Here is a 24,052-nt window from a genome sequence, read left to right on the forward strand (position 1 = left end):
ATGCTTTTCTATAGACCTCAATGTGGCTATTTCCATTTTTAATGCTAAATATGTGTTCTATAAATATGTTTATTCATCCTGAATTTGCTGTGGCAAAGAAGTTTCCTTAGCCTCTTTCTAGTTCATTGCTTTACCAGAAGTCATTCATTCCTGGCACAAATTTTTTATTCTGCAAATAAGTGTTGTTTAATGTATAAATGAATCTTCAAGCTTCTTTCTGGTTCTAAATTTTATGATTTTTTTTAACCAGGAAATAAAAAATTTCACAATTGGTATGGAGGTAGGTTTTTTTGGAAGCTGATTTTCTTCCAATTTGGACCTTTTTTTGAATGCTTTTTTCTCTTGATGTTAATATAGTTAAGTAGCAGAACTGCACCAGTTGACCAAATTTATGTTTGGTTGCATTTGTGACTCAGAAACCTTAGATGATGAGTACCTACGATATAACAGCCATCTCTGAAAAATTAATCATACTATTTTTAAAAGCTTTTTGTGGCACCTCCATCTCAGCAGAAACCTGCACTTTCTTCCTCTAGTTTTAGATGGTTAGTGCAAGTAATATGTATTTAGTGTTCTTTTGGTTAAAAAAAAAAAAAACACAACTATATACAACACAAATAGTTTGAGTACTTTTCCTTGTTAAATTTGCCTTACATTATAAAGCAACAAAGAAAATAGATTCCTACTCTGCTCCTGACCAGCTGCTTAGCTTAGGAGGCAAGTACTGGATCACTGCTGGGCTGAAGAATAAAACCCGGATGGAAATGAGTAGGAATGGGATAAAGATGCCAGGAATTAGGCAGTTTGGGCCCCAGTCATCTGCCACTGAACCCCAATTCTGCTTCCCTCCCACACAAGAGCTTCCTGTCCTGCCCTTCCATTCCTCTTGGCTGTGGGGAATCACTTTGCTGGTTTCTCTTGTCATCAGAGCCACCTGTTGCTCCCAGCCAGCAATTGTGGTACATCCAGTAATGAGTGCAAGTTCACACCTGGTCTCTTCCTTGGTCGGCTGTAAACAAGCACATTCCTCTATTGGTGTTTCTAACAGCTCTATCTGCTAGTGAGGAAAGAGAAACGTCTTTTCATTCAGGCCTTCGTGTGCTATGGAGACTGCAGATGGTTCTAGGCAACAGCAAATAGAGGGGGAGGAAGAGACAGGAAGTCTCTGGTAAGGGACAACCTCATCAGTCGGTGCTTGGGTGACCATCATGTTCATGTGTCTGCAATCAACGACCAGAGCCACCAGTCAAAGCCTGGGCTGGTTTGTGAAAAGCAAGGCAATGTTTTAAAAGCCACAACATGGTGTTTAAGCTACTGCCTGTCCCACAGATATATATGGGTATGTTACTAACCTGCTTTGCTATTAGGCCTTTTCCCTTTTAACAACAATGAAATTTATGAATTTGTAATGTTTCATTTGTAATGAGTTAGAAAGTGTAGTAAAATATTAATTAGTATGTAAAAATGACAATAAAAGGTTATAATGTTGAGAAAATACTATATATTTTTTAATGGATCAATGGATAAACAATTCCATTTATTTTTGTGACTTTTTTTCTAGTGGAAACTTTGAGACACAATTCATAAACATCATAAAATTCCCGTACTGGGTTAATATGTTGTCTTTATTAAAGGTAAATGTGCCGTTTTAAAACTAAAGACATCCTTCATTCTGAAAAATAGGAAGTTTATACATTCATTTCATGTCCTTATGCATGGCTGATTACAAATTTAATTTCATGCTAACTCACTTGAATGGACAGAATACAGTCTATACTTTAGGGATTTGAAATGGCTATAATGCAGTGAATCTTGTAGATACAATTACCACAGTTTTTAAATGTCTTTTGTCCTTTATTGTTCTGAGGATATAGTTGTAAAAAAATACTCTGCCTTGTGGATTTTATGTTTTATCTTGGTACTCAGATCACAAAAGCCTCTATGGTTCATTTTGAAACTTTGAGAGAAATGATATCCATGTGATTTAAAGTTTAAGTTTAATTACCCTCTGCAAATTGCTTTTGGAAGTATAGGTAGTCAAAAAGTAAAAGTGGTTTTAAATTTCAGACATAGATGGTAGCATAATAGCTTTTTAAAATATAGAGAAGATTTTATTCAAAATAGATTCTATCCAGAACAGGAAAATTAGAATTGCCTTGTATAATATTTTGCAATGGTCTTTTCTTTATTGTCATGAAAGTTATATAATCCCAACACCAATCCCTATTCCTTATTTATGAATACAACAACTTACTGAAAATTTATCATTGATTTCATATTCCTTCTAAAAGGCAATATCATGTTTTAGGTTAAAATTGTGAAAGATGTTTTGGGGTCATTGAGCAATTTTTTTTCAAATAATAAAGGTATCTAGTAGGGAAGGACTTAAATAATCACATAGATGTGGATGTCAGCCCTTTAAGGTAAGAACATGTTACATTAGGCAGGAAAGTTGAGGAATGCATTATTGGTGATGCAGACTTCTTTAGAAATAGGTGCTGCCTAAAGTTTTCCAGTTGGTACTGTTAATAACCTATTAGTATTGGAAATACTTAGGCAACATTGTTCTAAGCATTAGCCTGGTGCATAGCAGTAGGTTTTAATAAATCCAAATCTACAGTTTTAGAAGCCCCTCCGGCTGTAATCTAGGCTTTCTCCTGAGGCTTAGTACAGCTGCACCGGTAAAACCATATTTCTCTGAAGTATTTAGGACTATTATGAGACGCTGAAGCGCCAGGAATTTCTGCAGGAATTCCAGTATCTACCCATTTAGCACACACTTGAATAGTTTGTACTTAGCTGTTTCCAGTCATTTGGTGTATCTAGTTTATAGAAATAGCCCAGGCATCTAATTATAGTGAGCCCAAGTGGCCAGGTCATGGTTTTCAAACTTTAGTGGACATCTTCATCATGGGGAGTGCTGCCTAGAGTGCAAATGGGCACTACTACTATGGGCACTACCTCCAGAGATCTGATTCCATGGGCCTAGGAATCTGCATTTTAACCAGGTAACGGAGACAACTGTGAGGCAAGTGGTCTGGTGACAATCCTTTGAGAAACACTGGTGTAGGAGATGTATGTGCAAACAGGACCTGCTTCATGGGTGTACGACCTGTGCAGTTGTACAGACTTCACACTCGCTCAGAAGGGCCCTGCCCTTGGCTTAATGCTCTTCTGTCACTTTCGGCAAAGAATCCTGCATTTTCATTTTTCCCTGGGCTTTGAAAATTATGGAGCTGGTTCTGTATATGGGATGTTACTATATGTTATAGAAATTGTGTTTTTGACAAATATGAATTATGGTTATTCAGTAATTATTTATTACCTGTTGGTATTAGGCTGTCAACTCAAAGGCCACTTCTGAGCTTTAGAGATGAGTGAATATCATTTATCCTAATAGTATGATTTTTTTCCAAGACAATTTTTATTCTTAGTCTTAAACATAGAAACTTACATTTATGTTACTCTAATATATTATCTTTTTTCTCCTAGGATGGTACAAAACAGAAAAGGGAACGGAAAAAGACAGTCTCATTCAGCAGCATGCCTACCGAGAAGAAGATTAGCAGTGCAAGTGATTGTATCAATTCAATGGTTGAGGGTTCTGAACTCAAAAAAGTTCGCTCCAACTCTAGAATTTATCACAGGTACTTTTTACTGGATGCCGACATGCAGAGCCTGAGGTGGGAGCCATCTAAGAAGGATTCTGAGAAAGCCAAGATTGATATTAAATCCATCAAGGAAGTGAGAACAGGAAAAAATACAGACATATTCCGCAGCAATGGCATTTCTGATCAGATATCTGAAGACTGTGCGTTCTCAGTCATATATGGAGAGAATTATGAGTCACTTGATTTGGTTGCCAACTCTGCAGATGTTGCAAACATCTGGGTTACAGGACTGCGGTACCTAATTTCTTATGGAAAACATACACTTGATATGTTAGAAAGTAGCCAAGACAACATGAGGACTTCTTGGGTTTCACAAATGTTTAGTGAAATCGATGTAGATAACCTTGGACATATAACTCTGTGTAATGCTGTGCAATGTATCAGAAACCTCAATCCTGGTTTAAAAACGAGCAAAATTGAGCTTAAGTTCAAAGAATTGCACAAATCAAAGGACAAAGCTGGTACTGAAGTCACAAAGGAAGAATTTATTGAGGTTTTCCATGAGCTTTGTACTAGACCTGAAATTTATTTTCTTTTAGTTCAGTTTTCAAGCAATAAAGAATTCCTTGATACCAAGGACCTTATGATGTTTCTTGAGGCAGAACAGGGTGTGGCACATATAAATGAGGAAGTAAGCCTTGAAATTATTCACAAATATGAGCCATCCAAAGAGGGCCAGGAAAAGGGCTGGCTCTCTATAGATGGGTTTACTAATTACCTTATGTCACCTGACTGTTATATATTTGATCCCGAACATAAGAAAGTCTGTCAGGATATGAAGCAGCCTCTGTCTCATTACTTTATAAACTCATCTCATAATACATACTTAATAGAGGATCAGTTCCGAGGTCCCTCTGACATCACGGGATATATTCGAGCTCTTAAAATGGGTTGCCGGAGTGTGGAATTAGATGTATGGGATGGGCCAGACAATGAGCCTGTAATTTACACAGGCCACACCATGACCTCTCAGATAGTCTTCCGAAGTGTCATTGATATTATTAACAAGTATGCATTCTTTGCTTCAGAGTACCCTCTTATCCTGTGCTTAGAAAATCATTGTTCAATCAAACAACAGAAGGTAATGGTTCAACACATGAAGAAAATTTTAGGAGACAAGCTCTACACAACATCACCCAATGTCGAGGAATCTTATCTACCATCTCCAGATGTCCTGAAAGGGAAAATACTAATTAAAGCAAAGAAGCTGTCCTCAAATTGCTCTGGGGTAGAAGGAGATGTTACCGATGAAGATGAAGGAGCAGAAATGTCTCAGCGGATGGGAAAAGAGAACATGGAACAACCCAACAGTGTGCCCGTGAAGCGATTCCAGCTCTGCAAAGAACTCTCTGAACTGGTCAGCATCTGTAAGTCAGTTCAGTTCAAGGAATTTCAGGTGTCATTTCAGGTTCAGAAGTACTGGGAAGTTTGTTCATTTAATGAAGTGCTTGCCAGCAAATATGCCAATGAAAATCCAGGGGACTTTGTAAATTACAACAAACGTTTCCTTGCTAGGGTTTTTCCCAGTCCAATGAGAATTGACTCTAGCAACATGAACCCTCAAGATTTTTGGAAGTGTGGTTGTCAAATTGTTGCCATGAACTTCCAGACACCAGGACTGATGATGGACCTGAATATCGGCTGGTTTAGGCAGAATGGGAACTGTGGCTACGTCCTTCGGCCGGCCATCATGAGGGAGGAAGTCTCCTTCTTCAGCGCCAATACAAAAGACTCTGTCCCAGGCGTCTCACCTCAACTTCTGCACATCAAAATCATCAGTGGACAGAACTTCCCCAAGCCCAAAGGATCAGGTGCCAAAGGTGACGTGGTGGATCCTTACGTCTATGTTGAAATCCACGGGATCCCGGCTGACTGTGCAGAACAAAGGACAAAAACAGTAAACCAGAATGGAGATGCCCCCATTTTTGATGAAAGCTTTGAATTTCAAATCAACCTACCTGAACTGGCCATGGTGCGCTTTGTAGTGCTGGACGATGACTACATTGGGGACGAATTCATTGGCCAGTACACAATCCCCTTCGAATGTTTACAGACGGGCTACCGCCACGTCCCGCTGCAGTCCTTGACTGGAGAGGTCCTCGCACATGCTTCTTTGTTTGTCCACGTGGCTATTACTAACCGAAGAGGAGGAGGGAAACCTCATAAAAGGGGCCTTTCTGTGAGAAAAGGGAAGAAATCTAGGGAATATGCCTCTTTGAGAACATTGTGGATTAAAACCGTAGATGAGGTGTTCAAGAACGCCCAGCCTCCTATACGGGATGCCACAGATCTGAGAGAGAACATGCAGGTACAGGTTTCAGTATTTACTCAACAGTTTTCCTACTTAGTGCGTGTCCATAGGTTGTGAATATAGTGAGTTTCTTAAATAATAGTATATTTAATTTTAAATGATTTATAAATTTCAATTGGTTATTAGAAAGTTACCACTAATCTCTTTTTTTTTAATCATTTAAATTTCCAAAACTGCAGTTGGTGTTGACAATATTGATTATTTGTTGGAGTAAACTAGTCTTGTTGCTGCTACACACCCTCATCCCAGTTCCTGTTAATGGCTGCTTAGCAGTTCCTCATTTTTTTTCTATGATAGTGTACATGGGAATCTCTGGTATTTCTGAATACTCATTAGCTAGAACACAAATTGATGACCTGTCGAAATAAAAGGGATATAAGTCAAAGTACAAGGGACACGATCCAGTTCTTTCTCAAGGAGCTGTGGTGTTGGGAAGATAGGAGGCCCTAAAATGAGTTAGTGTGTTGGCCTGTTGAGCCTCCTCTTGATTTTAGAGGACAGCTAACTGTTTAAGTAAATGACATGGTGTCCGTATTTATTAGAAGTCTAAGATAATAATTACTTCTGAAATATATACTGGCTAAAAGCAGTCAGTCAGGAATTATGTGTTTAATTAAGGATTGTCCACACGTCTAGCTGTATACTAGGGCCCATGAGTGATACCGAACTAGACAGCAAGGGCCTGCCTCCCAGAGATATTGGCCCTAACCTGTCATAGCGTGTGAGAAGTGCTGTGTGTGTGATGAGTGTTCCACGTGTGTTTATCTTTTATTAAAAAAATTATTTTTTAAAGTGAATATTATGAGAATGATACCGGCAAGTAAAATCTGACTCAGAAAATTCAACATATTTTTCCTCTCTGCCAATTCTGAGGATACCTCATGAATAAAAAGACCTTCCCACCATAGGTAAATTTATTTATTTTGCTTTTAAAGTAAAAGCACAATAAAAATTTGAAGCGCTTTTCCCTGTTGCTAAGGGTAAAAGTGGCTTGGTAAACCCTCAGCTCTGAGCAAGCCACATTGTCCCCTGCCCGGGGGCTGCTGTGACGAGTGTGACACAGAATTCCTCTGAGGATCTGTCAGAGCTCAAGCATTGTCTTTTCCAGAGTCGGGTGTCTGTGCTGAACCCCACAGGGCGGTCGGTGGCGGTGTTTGATGAGCACCTGCCGTGCACGAGTGGTCTAGGCCAGGAGGATGCAGTGGGGACAGACAGATCCACTGCCTGCCCTCGGGGGCTTGGACTCTGGCTGGGGCGGGCAGAGGAAAGGGGAATAGGCAATGTGCGGCCGAATAAACAAACAGGACAGCTGCAGAGATGGGTAAGTGCTGTGAAGAAAATAAGACAGGGAGCTGTGATAGAGTGACTGGGGGACCCCACTTTAGATGTCACAATAAAGACTTATTTCTGTAAGCAGTCAGTATCGTGGTGATTTTGAACAAAGTGATAGATAGTCTGATGCCCATGTTTAAAGCAAATAAAACATTTAAATTTAAAACTAAAGTGTTGTTGTTCATTCCCAAGAACCCAGGGTTATTTGAGAGCAGAAGGCACAGGCCTGCAGGACCTAGATCCACCCCCTCTGGCCACATGCTCCACCCATATTAGGACCCAAATGTGCCTGGAATAACCTGCTGGCCGCATACTGTGATTAGAATTAGCCTGTTACTATAGCACAGTGATTAAAAGCATGGGCCTCAACATCAGTAGATTTCAGGTAAAATTCTGACTCCTTTGCTTAGTAGCCGTGTGACCTTAGACAAATAACAGAGAGGGATCAGAGCTAAGGCTCAGTTTCCTCGTCCATAACATAGCTTGTTGAGTGGAGTAAATGAAGCCACGTATAATAAATGTGCTGAATACAGCTTATCACTTGGTACATGCTCAAAGAATGCCAGCTCATGTCATTTTCGTGTCTTAAATGGCTTTCTTTAATGGATATTTTAATGGCATACCTCAGGTGATTAGAAAAAGAAAGACAGCGAGAAGCATTGAGATCAGTGGTGACACTAACAGGGGAAAGTTACAGGTAACCAAGGTTCCCCCTGGGCAGACTCACCAGTGAACAGCAGAGCCTCAAAGGTCCTTGAGATCTGGAACCAACAGGCATAAATAGCTGAGAGAGAGAGAGATTCAAGTTTGTAACTCACAAATATTCCTTTTGGGATGGCTGGCATATTTGATAACTATTTTACATCTGATTTTTTTCTTAATCTTTACCCTTTTTGAATGCAGAAATCGTTCTTTTTGTTTGCTCATAATTGCATATTAGCATTAGCACTACTATGAACTTTGATCTGGAAAGAGGCTTTGCCCTTCAGAAGAATTTGACTTATTTGCATTTTCAGTACTTTTGATAAATTGGTATTAGAAATGTCTGTAACAGTATTTACTTTGGAAAATAGCCACTTTTCCCAGGATAAAATCATCATTCGCCAGTTCTGTTATAACCTTGCTAATCCTTGTTATAGCAGGCAGCTCAGGCATAATCAGGTATATCACGTATAATATCCAGGGATATTAAAGCCCCTGGTTAGTTACAAATGCTCCTTTCTTTCCACTTAACAGAATGCAGTGGTGTCGTTCAAGGAGCTGTGTGGCCTCTCCTCCGTGGCCAACCTCATGCAGTGCATGCTGGCGGTGTCCCCCCGATTTCTGGGGCCTGATAACACACCCCTGGTAGTCCTGAATCTCAGCGAGCAGTATCCCACGATGGAGTTGCAGGGAATCGTGCCGGAGGTTCTGAAGAAGATCGTAACAACTTATGACGTGGTGAGTCATTCTCTGTGCTTTTATGTAGCCTGGGTGAGAAAGATATCTTAAGACAATACAGCAGGCGTACTTAGGAACTCTTGCTGAAGTGTGCTTTTCTATTTCATGCTTCATTTACCTGTCCTGAAAAAATAATTCCCCTGACCTGCTATATTTGAAGCAGTTTGGTGTTTAGTTGTTGTTTTAGAAAGCAGGATTCAGAGACACTTGCCTCAGTTGTATTAAACATTAGTTAGCCTCTCAAGGACTATATCTGAATTGATTTCTAAAGAGTGCACTATTTTCTCCACACATGTAGGAAAATAGTTACTTTATCTTCCCCTGCAACCAGCCATTGATTTACTTATTTTATTTTAGTTTCATTTTTTTAACTAGTAAAGGCGAGAAGTTTAATTTGAAAAAAATAATGAAAAGCGCCATAAGGAGCAGGTGCTTCCAACACATGACTCTATAATGTGCAGCGGTTTCCTTCCTTACGGCAGCTGCTTGGAGAAACCTGTATTTGTAATCCACTTAACTATAACGAGGTATCCTCAGGACACCTAGAATATTATATTTTTCTACTTAAAATTTATCTTACATTTTCTTAATTGTGTCCTGCTCTTATACTTTTTGATTCTCTGTAGCTCTAAGAGGGAATTTAGTGGGTCAAAAACGCCCATTTCACGATCACGACGTAGTTGAAGCGGCCAGAACTCTGTGTTTATTGGTAGTGACTCTGTGACCTATCAGGGTTAATGGTGGTATTGGACACTCCCCTCCCAGTTAGCCAGGCTGCCATCCTCTACTGTTCAGAGTGCTGACAGCTAATGCCCCATCTTCCACCTCCTCCACTGTAAAAGCACAAGCTAAGAGCACCAAACACTAGGTGGCTTCTGATGGAGCTTGTCATGCTCAAGGACAAAACAGGATTGGCGTCATAAACCTGAACAGAAATACTTTTAACTGTTTTATAAATTGGTCTGAAAGCTGCAATTTAGAGGGATTTATGCAATTCAAGGGAAATAAAAAACACTTTAGGCCAACATGTCCCACATTGTGTTCTGAGGAACCTTGGTTTCTTAAGACGTTAGTAAATATCACATGTGAGAAGGGTTCCATGGAGAAATAATTTGAGGAAATACTGGTGTGAACAAAACTAGTCAGATGTCTTCACTGTAGGATTTCTCAGAACCTTTTACTTGCTGGCACAGTGCATTCCAAGAGGGTGATTAATACAGTATTCCATTTCACAAATTGACATGACCAGTGGAGTACTATTTCCAAAAACAAAAGTTTTGAAGAGCACATTTTGGAAAATGCTTCTTTACTCTTTGGATAAGTAAGTCTGGAAGTGCAGTCGGAAGAATGCAATGTTTTAAACAGCTTATCAGTTCATTGCCTTAAAATAGTGATATTCGAGTTGTTTCCTAGGTTCCTATGAAGTATCCCTGCTATTTCTACCTTAGAGTTGGTGGTAATGTAAGAGACAAGGGTCTCAAGACTGGGCACCGCAGGCAAACTGCAGAGAGTGGTACCCACCCTGCAGAAAGGAGGAAGGCCAGGGTCAAGTATATCTGATAAACCTTGGGTGGCACACTGCACTGGGTGCCGAAGGGGCCACAAAGATGCATATGAGCGGCCTCTGTCCTGGGGGAGCCGTCCAGTCCATTGGAAGGTAAAGCCAGCTGGGGAACAAAATCAACACAGGAAACTCGTGCTGAGATCCCTTTGGTGGGGTGGGGGAAATGGAAAGATAGGAAAAAGGGGTAAACATGGAAAAGTTTGGAGAACTTTTACATGCCATGACTACCTAGTCAGTCCATAATTCTTTAAGTTTTATAGAAAGAAGCCAAAAGAAGTAGCTGATATTTATAAATGCTTTTTAAACTTAAGCCAAAATAAAATCACAGACCTATTTCATTGACCAAAGCCTCACATGATTTACCTTCTTAGATGTTTCACTGATTTCTGTGGCAGTCATGAGTGACATTTCTTCATGGTGAGCTTATTAGCAGGGACTTCCCGAGAGTGGGGCGGTAGTGCCCATGCCGGTGTTAACACGGTAGACTGGGCTGAGTTCAGGGGCTGACTGCTGAGCTGCCAGGAGGGTGAGCCTGGCTAGATTCTCAGGACGCACATTAAACACCCTGTGGACACCAGCAACCTTCGCAGCACCCGTGACAGCATTTGGCATCGTGTTCCTTCGTTCCCAGTCCTTTCCTCTTCCTGGTAGATGACAACACTTATTACATAATTCTTGTTTGCATCTAACTTTACAGTTGTGTTGTTGTAGTAGTGATAAGACAGGATGAATTAGCTTGTTTAAAAATTTTTCATTGTAAAATTACTCTTTTATAATGTGTAATTGAAATAGCTGTGCTGCATTTACACCCCTAGGTTATCGATTTGTTCTTTTTTTTTTTACTTCCATCTGATAAACCAAGTTAATAAAATTTTTAAAATTAAATTCAGATTATGGCTGCAGCTAAGTTATAACTCTTATAATATTTTACAGTCCTTTCTCAGCTACTTAATGGTTTCTTACTTATAACAATTAAGTTGTTAAAGCCAGCCAGAAGAATAGATTAAATATTGATGGGAAGTATACTAGAGGTCTTGGACAGCCTGTAACTTCAAATAAAGCTTAAATATAGCTTTTTATTTTTGTTATCTTATGCGTAACTTGACCTAAAATTAACCTTGGGAACAAGATTTTATTTCATTTTGTTGACTTCCTATTTTTAATGTGAGGACTTGAATGGGAAGTAAGGGTAGGTTGAGAAATTGCCCTCCAGAACTCCTGTCATTGCTTGTCTACACTACTAGAAGCTTGTCCTCCTGTGAGGACGGAACCATGGTACCTCTTGAGAATGTACAGATACGTATTTATGCTATTAAGAGTGTGATTACTATGGCCAGGAACAGCGGCTCACTCCTATAATCCTAGCATTCTGGGAGGCTGAGGCAGTAAGATTGCTTGAGGTCAGGAGTTCAAGACCATCCTGAACAAAGAGCATGACCCTGTCTCTACTAAAACTAGAAACAATTACCCGGGCACAGTGGTGCATGCCTGTAGTCTGAGCTACTCGGGAGGCTGAAGCAGGAGGATTGCTTGAGCCCAGGAGTTTGAGGTTGCTGTGAGCTACGCTGACACCACAGCACTCTAGCCCTGACAACAGAGCGAGACTCTATCTCAAAAAAAAAAAAAAAGAGTGTGATTACTCTTCAATTTCTAGACTCTTACTAATAAAATAGTACATCCAAAGTGTACCAGTTTCTTTGTGAAAAAGGAGAATGTAGATCATTTTCCAAATGGCTCCTGTGATTACCACCAACAAACAGATCTTCAAAACTGCCTGAATTGTGGATTTACCTTATTTTTCTGCTCCCATGGCTCTTACACGTGGTAGGGTGTGAGCCCAGGATCTAGCTCAGGAAGGCAAGCATCAAAGCCATTCAGGAGTGGAGGAAGGAGAGAAGTCCAGACTTTAGACTAAGCCGGTTAAGGGGGTTTTAAAAATAGGGACTGGATTGGGATGGAAAGTGGAAATGGCTGAGTGTTGTCAGCAATGCTAGAGTCAGAACACATCGGTCTGGGATGGAAGTCACCTGCTGAAATTGCACCCAGAGGCCTGGGGAGGGCAGATGACCCCTTTTCCTCTTGACATGAGCAAGGGCCTTACAGCCGTATCCTCCTGGAACCTAGAGCCCAGAAGCTGCACGTGGCAACCCTAGGTGGGAAATTGTAGTTGGGCTGGAAGGGGCCTCATGCTAGTGGAGGCCAGCCTGGGCCTTTAAATGAGGCTTCCTTGTCCCCACAAGCTCAGTGTCCTCAAGTACTCCAGCCCATTTTTAGGGACTCAGCCTGTGGGGACTCATCTTGTTCTCCTGGTTCATCCAGACTCCTGCAATCAACTTGCCCTCTCTGACTCTCTTAACAGAAGTGACCCTTGAGTCCCTTTGTTCATTTCAACAGTTGGGGGCTGGCGTCCATTGTTAAGCCATGTGGTTGGGCTCTTGCCTACCACCCCATATTTATCATATTGCACTGGACAATATAGATTATATCATACATTATGACCACAGAGTCAGGAGGTTGTATTTTTTTACTTAAATAATTGATTTGTTTTAGTTAAGATGTCATGTTAGGTTCTTTTGGAGTATAGTAATATATTTCAACAAGATATATATAAGTAATAAGTTATTACATTTTCAATGATAAATTCAACACCTATTTATAAGCTCTTACCATGTACAAGGCATTGCTCACTCATTCAACAACAAATATTTATTGGGTGTCTACTACATACCAGTGACTGTTTAGGCACTAGGAGATAATATAAAGATGAAGATGATTTTTTCCCCTTCAGGAACTTACAACTTAATTGAATAAATGCAGTATGTCCACAGATAACTAGCACAATGATATATAATAGATAGTAGATAGATATTTAAAAATATATAAACAAACTGGATATTCAGAGGAGAGAATAGTGAGTTTTAGGTTTAGGGCTTAGAAACTCTTCAGGGGAACATTGGCCTTGAGCTGCCTTTAAGAATGAGTCAGATTTCAGCTGGTAAAGGTAAGAGGAAGGCCATTGCAAGCTGAGCTCACAGGGTGAGACGTGCTTACAAGTGGAAGTGAGTACTCTGGGAAATCCAAGTTTGGACTGTAGCGGATGGTTGGGGGCCTTGCACATTTTTGAGCAGTAAAGGGCTATGCTCAGAATTAGGCATTATGGACTCTGAGAGGTTGGAGTGAGTAAGAACTCAGAGACCACCTCCTGTGCACCTTCATTTTGTAGGTGGAAAATGGAAACCCTGTGGTACTTCAGATTAATGTCAGAACCAGGGTTAGTGCCCAAGTGGAATCTCTGCCCATTCTTTTTTGTTTGTTTGTTTGTTTTTGCAATTCAGATCAGGAAAATTAACTGTGTGGAGTATTGGAGAAATGATCAATAGACTGATAAAGCCCAAGTATCTCCAAATAATAATCTGTACTTATTCATGTGGGGCTTTGAAGTCATATGTACCTTATTTTTGATTCTTGCTCCCCATGAAGGTAGAAAATAATTCATTTTGCATACTTTGACATATATTAAAAGGCAGATTTGATGAGTTTAAAATAAGAAAGACTATATTCAATAGTTAGATCAAATTCCACTCAAAGAAATTTGATCATAAGTATCTGAACATATCTTCTGTATTAGTACTTCCGAAAACAAAAATTTGAATATTTTACTCAAATTTTATATAAATGAACTTGAATACATCCACTATTTACAATCAAATGTTAAGATTGAGCTTGTCCTCTCATGTAAATTCAAGGCTGGTAAGAGAAAATAGGGATTATGTGACCTGAGTTGAAGAGGTTCTGGTGAATAACTGGATACTCTCTATAACACACAGATTCTTAGGAAGAAATCAGCACTCCCTTCCTCCCCCATCAGTAGGTGATGTTATTCATCAACTTTTTAAACTGAAGTGATTTTTTACCATCCTTTTAATGTTGATGAGAGTGGTAATTCAGCTCTTTAGCTGTCTTTATTAAATCCAGATTTACCACCTGTTTTAAATTTGAATTTTTAAACTTTTTATGAGACCTATACTAACATATAGAGACCAAGGAGTCAACATTCTTTCTCTATAGAGAGAAAACATTGGAAATTTAAGTATTTCATGAAGTATTACATAAAGAGAAAATTCTTTTTAAAAGTTTTTTCATTGATCTTGCTGCAGGTTTTCTGTAATATGGAATATGCTTCGGCCATTGTAATTAAATTGAAGATGAAGTCATAGGGAGTAAAAAAGAGAGGAGAGGAAAAAATAAAGAAAATGATGCCCAACTCCCTGTTGCAGGCAGTATGGTTATTCATATGCACAGCCATGGACGCTTGGGCATCCCCCACCTGTTCAGAGATTATGCATGAATTCATTCTTATCATTGCAGTTCCTTTGTCTCTGCTTTCCATTTGAAATTAATTTGTTTCTATCTTGCAACTCCACAAAAGTCTTGATTTTAATTGCCTTCATGTTTAATTAAGAGTGCATACTCTGAGGAATCCATTTACCCAATAGAGTGAGTATTTTTTAAAGGGAAGAACAAGAGTCTTTGTCTAGGATGTTATTTGCTCTCTTTGAATGTTTTTATATAAGTTGCTGAATAGTCTCTTCTAATACATGACTTGAAATATTTCTTAAATAAAACAAGGTTCTTCAAATAAAATATGTGAAATGAGGTGTTTTTTTTGTTCTTACACAGAAATGTTGGCAGTTGACATGCATCATCAGGAACATTGTGTTTTATAGTGTTGGTATGGTCTCATATACTTTTTCTTGCTACTGCTTAATTCAGTGAAGAGATAAATCACACTTCATAATTAATGGAGTCTGCTGGTTTGGATCAAGCCAGAGGTGATCTGTAATAAGGTTACTATTGATCCCCATCTCCTTTGTGGCTCCTTTTATCACTCTCCTGACTCAGAACTTGACATTAAAAGCTTCTTTTAATTGGAAGTGTCAACTTTACCAATTTCAATAACTGTAGAAAAAAGGCCAGATAGAATATTGTGCTTTGGGATAATAATAAGCTAAAAAAGAATGAATTAGAGAAGGAAGGGAGGGAGGGAAGATAGGAGGAAAGGAGGAAAGAAAGGAAGAAAAGAAGGAAAGAAAGAAAGATTGGGGAAAGGCAGATGCATCCCACAGAGGGATGGTCAGAGACCCAAAGGCTGTAGTTTAATTTCGTGTCTGGTGATTGATCCAGCCAATGATGTTTCTAAAAACAGTTTCTCTGGCATCATCAAAACCATACAGCCAAGCCATTCTGGAATAGTTCGAGTGACCAAGCCAGTGGAAGGGAAAATAAATGTTTAAAAGATATAGTGTGATGATAGCTTTACGTGTATAATCACACGAGAAGTAGAAGGAGCTACTCCACCACAGAGAACCCAGGAGCAGGGAGACCAGTAAACTTTTGGAAGATTGGGCTTCAAAGCTTGTAATGGTGGTGATTTTAAGACTTGATTTCCAATCCAGTTTTCTAGCTTTACCTGTCTCCACAGAAACCATTGAGGAATACGTATTTTAAAATATTCTTACACACAAACGTGTATGCACATGCATTTGCGCCCATCCCGGATACTAAACAAGGGACAGTGGGAAAAGAGTAGCATTTTAGGGGCTGACAGTCCCCTTGAAAGGGACTTTATCATATAGCAGTTTTTATCAATTAAGTTTGATACCCAGTTCTAAACTCTCTGGGAGGAGGGTGATGAAAGCCTTCATGGAGTTCAACATGTCAGATGGTGTCCTCAGACAAGAAATGATAAATGGTATCATTGAAGAAAGCTACTGTATCATTTGACATACTAACAGTCATCCCATTTAAAATTTCTAAGTAAGCTAGGAATCAGTAGTTGGGGTGCTGTTCAACTATATTGGTAAATGCAACATGGGAGCCTGATGTTAGCATCCCTTCAGTTCTTGGATAGATTTCATTTGAGCCAAAGCCACCTGGAGAACTGTTAGGGTTCAGTGATTTGGGGCCATGTATTCGAGATAGTCTCCATGGGTGTTCTTCTCTATTCAGAAGCCTTTCTATTGTGTTTTCAAGGGGCAAATATTTTTAACTATTTTTCAAACACTATATTTGTCTGAATCTAGTAGAAAATATGTAAAGAATACATCTGAACCTGAAGTTCAAGAAAAGTTAAGGAACTTCTTTCTAAACCTATGCTTTATGTGAAAGAATACTACTACATTTTTGATAAAACTAAGATCATTGAAGTACTGTATTCTTTTTTTCTCCCTATGCAAAAGTAGAGGAATTATTCCTATGTTCCCATCAAATTCCACACTGAATGTTGGATTTTGCTCTCAAGTAATTCCATCAAAGCTTATTTTTTTGTATTTTTTTCTTCTTTGAGATTTTTCCTTTTTTTTTTTACATTTATGCAGAGGCTGAACTCACCTCCTGCATTCTTTGCTAAGTTCTTCTCTCTGTCAAGGACCCTTACAGGACATTTAAAAATAAATCTTTAAAATTGTATACTTGCTATATAGATAATATACACAGTTCTTTTGGGCCAGTCATAGGCACTGGTGATTTGTCAAAGCTTCCTTATCCCAATTTATTCAGTAAACTTTTTGTCTGCAATAGACATTGAATAAATATACTTTAATTGAGCGGAGGAGGCAGTGGTGGCTGACTTTCCATTTCTATGGCCATCATTCTAACTCAGTCCTTCATCGCCTTATGCTAGGCGGCGAGTTTGAGTTCAGATTTCATACTCAACCCAGATGAAAAAGAAAATGTAACTTTATTATCTCTCTTAGTGGGGAGGTAGTAATCTTGATCTGTTGCATTCATTTACATGATCCCTTTTGTACTGTAAATGCTCAGGCTCTTTATGCAAAATGCCTAGCTTTTCCAACTTTCTCTTCTTCCTCCTGTTTTTCTACAAAGTGGCCACTGATTGTCTGGGGGAGGGTGTGGTTGCAAAACTTTTTGTGTCCTTGGTAAAGAACACCTAAATGTCTAAAGCCCACAGTCCTTCCCTCCACGCTGTGTTCACCTTGATGTTGGTGCATCGTGGGTGCATTTCCTAGCGCCATCGCCAGCATCACTGAGGACTGCAAGAGCTGGGCTTCCAGCTTGTCTACGCCTGTTCCTTTCCTCCTCCTGCCTTAGAGTTGCAGACTAATTGGCCAGCCTTGGTAGGTGGGAGGAAAATCCCTTCTACTTTGGGGGATAAAACTCTGTGATCTGTGGGCTGTTTCTTGATACACTAAAATAATTTATAAGTAGTTTTTCCTTGATAAGTCCTGACTTTCAATCCTATCATTTTGGTGGGAACCCAAGTAAAAACCTAATTTGACCTTTAAAACTGAGAAATGTCTTTGTTTGTAAGATAGTTGCTCTTCACTCTGAAACTCATCCTTTGAATAGGTGGAAAGTCCCCATGTGAAGCCTAAGGAGGTTGGTTCTTCATTTTGCCTAGAAATGAAGGTAGAATATGTTCAGGCTAGAGTTTAGAAAACATGTCACTTGCAGTAATAATATAATTTTATTGTTTAGAATCTTGATGTTCTCAGTATCATCCCCTGACTCTATAAATACAAGACCCATTCATCAGGGATTAACTTAATCTGTTGCCACCCATTCTTATATAGTGTAAAGAGGCATATGCTTTTCCATTTAGAAATTTGGCAGTGTTGCAAGTTCAATGGAGTTGAGTTGGAAGAGTTGAAATAGCATGGAATACTTCTATAAAATCGTAAATGGTGATCCATGCATTTGTTTGTAAATGCCACGATCCACTCCTCTGTATTTGTGGACATGTGCTCTTTGCATGTAAAATCACATTTTAGAAGATAGCTCTCTAAGAACTAGAATAATGTGGATGGAATACACTCCATAAAAATGAAGCTATTGAAATAACCAGTTTATATGAGAATCATGTATTTCAGAATTGTTTTTGAGTAAATGTAATTATTGACACCTACTTGGGCTACCTTCCCACATCTTTTCTTGGGCAATATGGCGTACTAATTTGTGACTCTTTTTCCTATCTTTTACATCCCTAATCATGACCTGGGAAAAAAAGTTTTTTAAGATGTTTCTCCATAGCCTTTTGAACAATGATGTACGATTTTTCTCCACAGCCAGATATATTCCTATAAATAACATCCGACACATTATAAGCTTGGAAGCCCATGTTTTGTTGATATGTTACATTTATCTCATGTTCATAAGAGAAACTAAACTCAGCATTGCCTGTGGATTCCATTTTTGTTGTTCTCACGTAGGTGGGCAGGCTCACCATCACCTCGCCAACCTCAGAGCAGTGCACACCAGGATGGAGACTCCCTTCCGCACTTCAGCTGCTCGTCAGTGGGGACTACAGGGACTTTCACTCGTTATTCTATTTTAACAGCTCCTGCTTTTCATTCTCTTCACCTGTGTTCCCCAGATTGCTGTGAAATAATTAATGCCACTCAACCCTACCAAAATAACCACCTTTAATACCAGAAAGCTCATTTTACAGTGAGACAAATTTATCAGGAATAAAAATAGCATTTAATAATGGTTTTAAAGTCTTTTCTAACTTAATTAGGGCATTTTAAATTCTGAACCATAAGAAAATTACTCTCACAGTAAACTCAGTGGGTGGACAATATGATGTGTTAAGAGTTAAGTTTAGGTCTACAAGCTTAATTACCAATTAGCTTAAAAATAACATGTTAAGTAGTTTAAAACATTTATTTTCCTACCGCATTAGTATTAGTTAAATCCTAAGGTCTAAATGTTAGGGATTTTTATATGGAGATTCTATGTAAGAGATCCTTCATCTACTTATTGAAATCTTAAATTCAAGTGCTTTTTTGAAATCAGTGTTGATCATTCTAGTTTTCTATATAATTATCACACTCCTATACTGAGGAGAGACCAAATGGAGTTATACCATCATTTATGTCATTATGTGGCATGAAATAATTTTAGCTTTTAAATCACTTATCTCGTGCCAAAAAAACAAAACAAAATAAATTCTGTTTATGAATAGAAATGGCTATGTGACTATTTAGCTAAATGTAGCTGGGATGGTACTTACTAATTTTTGGTTGATTTCCTAAAACTAAGCCCTATATTTTTTGTTAGATGTCAGAATTCTCCATAGCCAAAATTTTCTTTTGCCTGCAAATATTGTAACAAATTTTTATCCTTTTAAGATACTAACTGCAGTTGATTTTTTAATGTTCTTTCCTAAAATGTTCATGTAGCATATCAAACTATATTATCTTGAGTACTTTTAGTCCAGTATCACCAAATGATGCATGACATAACATTTTAAAGGAGTTGGGAAATTCCTTTTTTGTTTAGTCTGCAAGCTAAGAATGATTTTTACATTTGTAATTGAAAAAATAAAAAATAATATTTCATGACACATGAAAATTACATGAAATTCAAATTTTAGTGTCCATAAATGAAGTTTTATTGGAGTACAACCACATCCATTAAATGTTATCAATGACTGCTTTCTCATTACAGTGGCAGAGTTGAATACAGTAGTTTTGACAGAAACTAAGCCTTAGCCTAAAAGACTAAATTATTTACTGTCTGGCTCTTTACAGAAAAAGTTTGCCAACCCCTCAAAAAGAGGATTGAGAAAGAGTCCTTAGGGCATATTGATACACTGATTTCCAAATTCTCATTTGCCAGCTTAAATTATCATTTTAAAGGTCTTTCTTTCTTTCTTTCTTTCTTTCTTTCTTTCTTTCTTTCTTTCTTTCTTTCTTTCTTTCTTTCTCTCTCTCTCTCTCTCTCTTTCTCTCTCTCTCTCTCTATTTCTCTCTTTCTTTCTTTCTTTCTTTCTTTCTTTCTTTCTTTCTTTCTTTCTTTCTTTCTTTCTCTCTCTCTCTCTCTGTCTCTCTCTCTCTTTCTTTCTTTCTTTCTTTCTTTCTTTCTTTCTTTCTTTCTTTCTTTCTTTCTTTCTTTCTTTCTTTCTTTCTTTCTTTCTTTCTTTCTTTCAAAATGTACTCAGCGCATTTTGAATTTTGATCCATAAGAACATCATTCTAATTGTTAACCCAGCAGGAAGGAGGAGTGTTAGAATTGCCTGAGTATTCCTCTCCTGGAAAAAGCATTGAGGAGTACTAATTATTATGGTCAGGAGCCTAAAGAAACACGAGGTGGAAACTGGAAGAGGAAAAAAGCCAATGGAAATTAATGTTTGCTCCAGTTCTTTATAGTGCTTATGAAGCAAGCATGCTATGTGAGCAGAAAATGATGACAATCAACCAGAGATGCATGCCATAATCCAATAAAACTTACAACTAATTTAACTTAATGTGTATTTAGTGATATGTATTATATAATCATGATTGTGCTGCTTGGTAATGAGGTGTTAAGAATGAGCCAGTCAAAGAATTGAGTTTAAGTAGTGCCCTTTCCCTTAGCCAAACCAAACATTTCTCATTGTGGGGTGAAGGGTCAGGTAGAGAAAGAGGAGTTGGGTGGAGTTCGTAAGGAGCTCTGGATCGTGCCTGAAAACCCCTAGTTTCCTTTCACTCTTCCCCAAGGCAGGGAGGAGAGCTGTCTCTCAGATTATACAGTGCAGGCTGGGCTAACCACACTCTGAAGCTGTCTCACGAAGGAAGGGTTTATAAAGAGCGCTGCAGGTGGAGCTCTATCCTGTGCAACCCTCCCCACCCGGAGGAACGGGAAAGATGCTCCAAAGATCCTCTCTATGGAGTCCCACACCTCACTATTGTTCATGCTATTCATTTCCTTCTTACACTCCTTGTAACTTGTAATTACACATTCATTAGTTTGATTCCTTTTTTTAAAGCACCTCTCTCCTCCTCCTGCAAATCTGAGCTCCAGAACGGCAGGGCTGTGTGTGTCCTGTTCCCCACTGTGTTCTCAGCACCAGCCACAGAGCCTGGCACACAGCAGATACTCAAAATCTATTTTGGATGAATGAATGAAAACCACTTTAATCTCCAGGACACAGGTATCAGGTGCCCTACTTACCCTATATCTGTATCCCACACGTGCCTACGTTCCCTGAACTCAATTTCGATTTATATGTACACAAAAGCCTTGGGGCCGGAGAGGAGGTGGACGACAGAGCTGCTGCTCTTCCAGTCTTCTACTAGATGGAAGCACCTGTATCATAAGGCAGTGGGTACCTTTGCTAGTCCAGTAAGAGGAGGGCACTGGAGGTGCTTGGACAGCTCCAGATGCTTGCGTGGAGGGAGGGGCCAGAGCTAGGAGAGGCGGCCGGAGAGCAGGTGGGAGGTGGGCAGGCCTGAGCATCCAGCCCACAGATCCTTCACCTCTTGTTCAGACCTCGAAGTCTCCTCCACCCTTTACCAGAGGTTTCTCTGTTCTGTCTGAAAGTCCCCTCAAAGATTCACAAGCCTAAAAAGAAGATACAGAAGGGTTGAGGAATGCAGGAGAGAGGAGAAGGAAAAAGCAAGGGCTCCTAGTTATTCACCTGGCCAGGATAGGAGAGGAACCTGATTCAGGTAAGCCACCCTGAGACAGGAAACATCCCTTATATGTAAATAGCCTAGAACATAATAAATCTTCAATAAATAGTAGTCATTATCACTGTCATTATTCATTTTCAAAGGCTAGAAGCTTGAAGCTCCTAAAGCTTTAAGACCTGTACGTGTGTTTCTTTTAACATCACTCCAGACTCCAGAGCAGCGTCACTTATTATGCGGTGCTTTGTCATATGGAGAACATGGTTACTGCATTTCACAAAGGCAGGTTTCAAGTTCAAAATGAAAAGCAGAAGGTAAGTTTTCCCATCACCTTGCTAGGCGAGTCACCTCTGCTCTGAAAGCAGAAGATACAAAACAAGTGAGTTATGTCAACACCAAGAAAGATGTCTGAGTTTGCACAGTAAATACAGCAAATACTGTAGTAGCTGCTGGAACACATTCTTGCCTTCCTTCTGGCTCTGCCATTCCTGGAGTACTGTGGACACTCTGCTATGCTAAAAAGTATTGATTTTCACTACAGAAAAGTCTCCGATTGCTTTTCTGTTTTAACTAACATCTGTACTTAGTTATCATAGACCTGAGAGAAACTAATGATAGCTTACAATAAGGCTATGATTGAATTAACTTCTGTTAATTAAGAGTTTGTAAATCACCTTGATTCCCTTGGAGAAAAGGCTTGATATAAATAGGCAGTAATAGAAGTGGTACTATCTTTAATTCAAATCATATCTTTTGAAATTTAATTAATTTAGTAATAATAGTTTAAAATGAGCAGATCCAAACTCTAAATGGTCCTTAGAGGCTTGAAAGAGTTAACGTAGCATCCAGAAGTTCCTAATAAACTCTCCAGAAGTAGCTTGCTCACTGAATAATTGGGTCAAACTGGTTTTAAGTTCCCCCTTTCTCCTGCAGGAATGATTCAGGCCAGGTTTCGAGCCATTCGCATCCGTTCTTTGGAGAGACTATCCCCCCCATACAAGATGTAGGCTCTGAACAAACTGCCAGGACTGGGGGAGAGACAGTGCACCCCTCTTTCCAGGCATTTGCTAGACTGCATCCCACACCTGGCTGCTCACAGGCCCCGGCAAAAGGTCCTTCTAAGTCGCCAGGTCCCTTCACTTACCCACATCCCTTCCTCTGGTGACCATAGAGGATACGTGAGCACAGGGCGCATGTAAACTCCGTGCCGTGGGCATGGTTTGAGGATGTCGTGTAAACACATCACTATTGTAGTTTAGAAAAGCCAAGAAGTGTTTTATAGTGTTAAGAGGCTGACATGACTGACCAAAGGCCCGGGCGGGAGAGGGTGGGATTTGTGTGTGTACATCCTTGAGGAAACCATGGTGCAAAACAATTCGTCATGTGCTATAAAGGAGACTGTTTCGTGTGAGACTGTTGCATGAGGCCTCCTGTAGTAACCATGTATGGAATGATATGCAGCGCAACAAGCTTTCCCCTAGCTAGACTTATAAGGTTGATAATAAAATGAGAAGTGAGAGGATTATTATCATTGAAGTCCACATGGACTTCATTACATATACATGCTCTTTATATAGAAAAGCACAGCATGATAAATTACTGTATAAACTGATAGAAATTATTATATAGCTTTTCAGGATAGTTTTGTAATTGCAATGAAGTTCCTTTTTAGAGTAGTTTGGGTTCTGTTTTATTTTTTGGTTTTCAACATTTTCTTTGTTTTCCCTATGAATACCAGAAACAGTACAAGATCACATCCAAAATTCTTTCCATTTTTTGAAATTCTGTTTATCTCCTGAAAAAAAAGATAAATTATATTCCATAACTTAAAATTTCAGCTAAACTAAAATTTGAAATTCAGAAATTTAAAAAATTTGCCCACAATTTAGAGTAGGATAAATATTTAAAGTCTACACATTGACTTCATCGTTAATCTTTTGGCACAGTTGGAACCCTTAGTTTTTCCATAGCCCTTTTTCAGTTTTTCCTGAGCTGTTTTGCACAATGGAGCTTCACCAGCTGCTGGTCTATTTAATATATTTGAGGCCACAGGGAGACTTCTAGTAATGCTAAATCCCAATTAATCTAGATCTATTAATAGTAGTAAATTCCTTTTAAATCAAAGTTTGGTGTGACTTTATAGTTTATTCACTTGTCGGCATAAAGTTAAACTTTCTTATCTGATTTAAAGTACAGTTTTTGGAAAGATAAATCACCCTCGTGTATTCATTGTTTTGATTCCCCTAAGTGCCACCTCTGTGTTTTTGTCTATTTTTTTTTTTATCTTTTATTCCTCTAGAAGTGCTTTTTTTTTTTTTTTTTT

At 39.0% G+C, this 24,052-nt stretch overlaps 1 protein-coding gene across 1 annotated transcript in view; it reads left to right on the forward strand.

Annotated features, from left to right (window-relative positions):
* Window positions 1-24,052, forward strand: part of PLCL2 (phospholipase C like 2) — a 178,486-nt gene that overhangs the window by 102,415 nt on the left and 52,019 nt on the right. Inside the window, exons 2-3 of the mRNA XM_012766972.2 lie at window positions 3,493-5,979; window positions 8,551-8,754. Of these exons, the coding sequence (XP_012622426.2) occupies window positions 3,493-5,979; window positions 8,551-8,754 (2,691 nt within the window). The remainder of the gene's footprint in view (window positions 1-3,492; window positions 5,980-8,550; window positions 8,755-24,052) is intronic.

The sequence above is a fragment of the Microcebus murinus genome, chromosome 1, assembly GCF_040939455.1.
Source record: "Microcebus murinus isolate Inina chromosome 1, M.murinus_Inina_mat1.0, whole genome shotgun sequence".
Lineage (NCBI taxonomy): Eukaryota > Metazoa > Chordata > Mammalia > Primates > Cheirogaleidae > Microcebus > Microcebus murinus.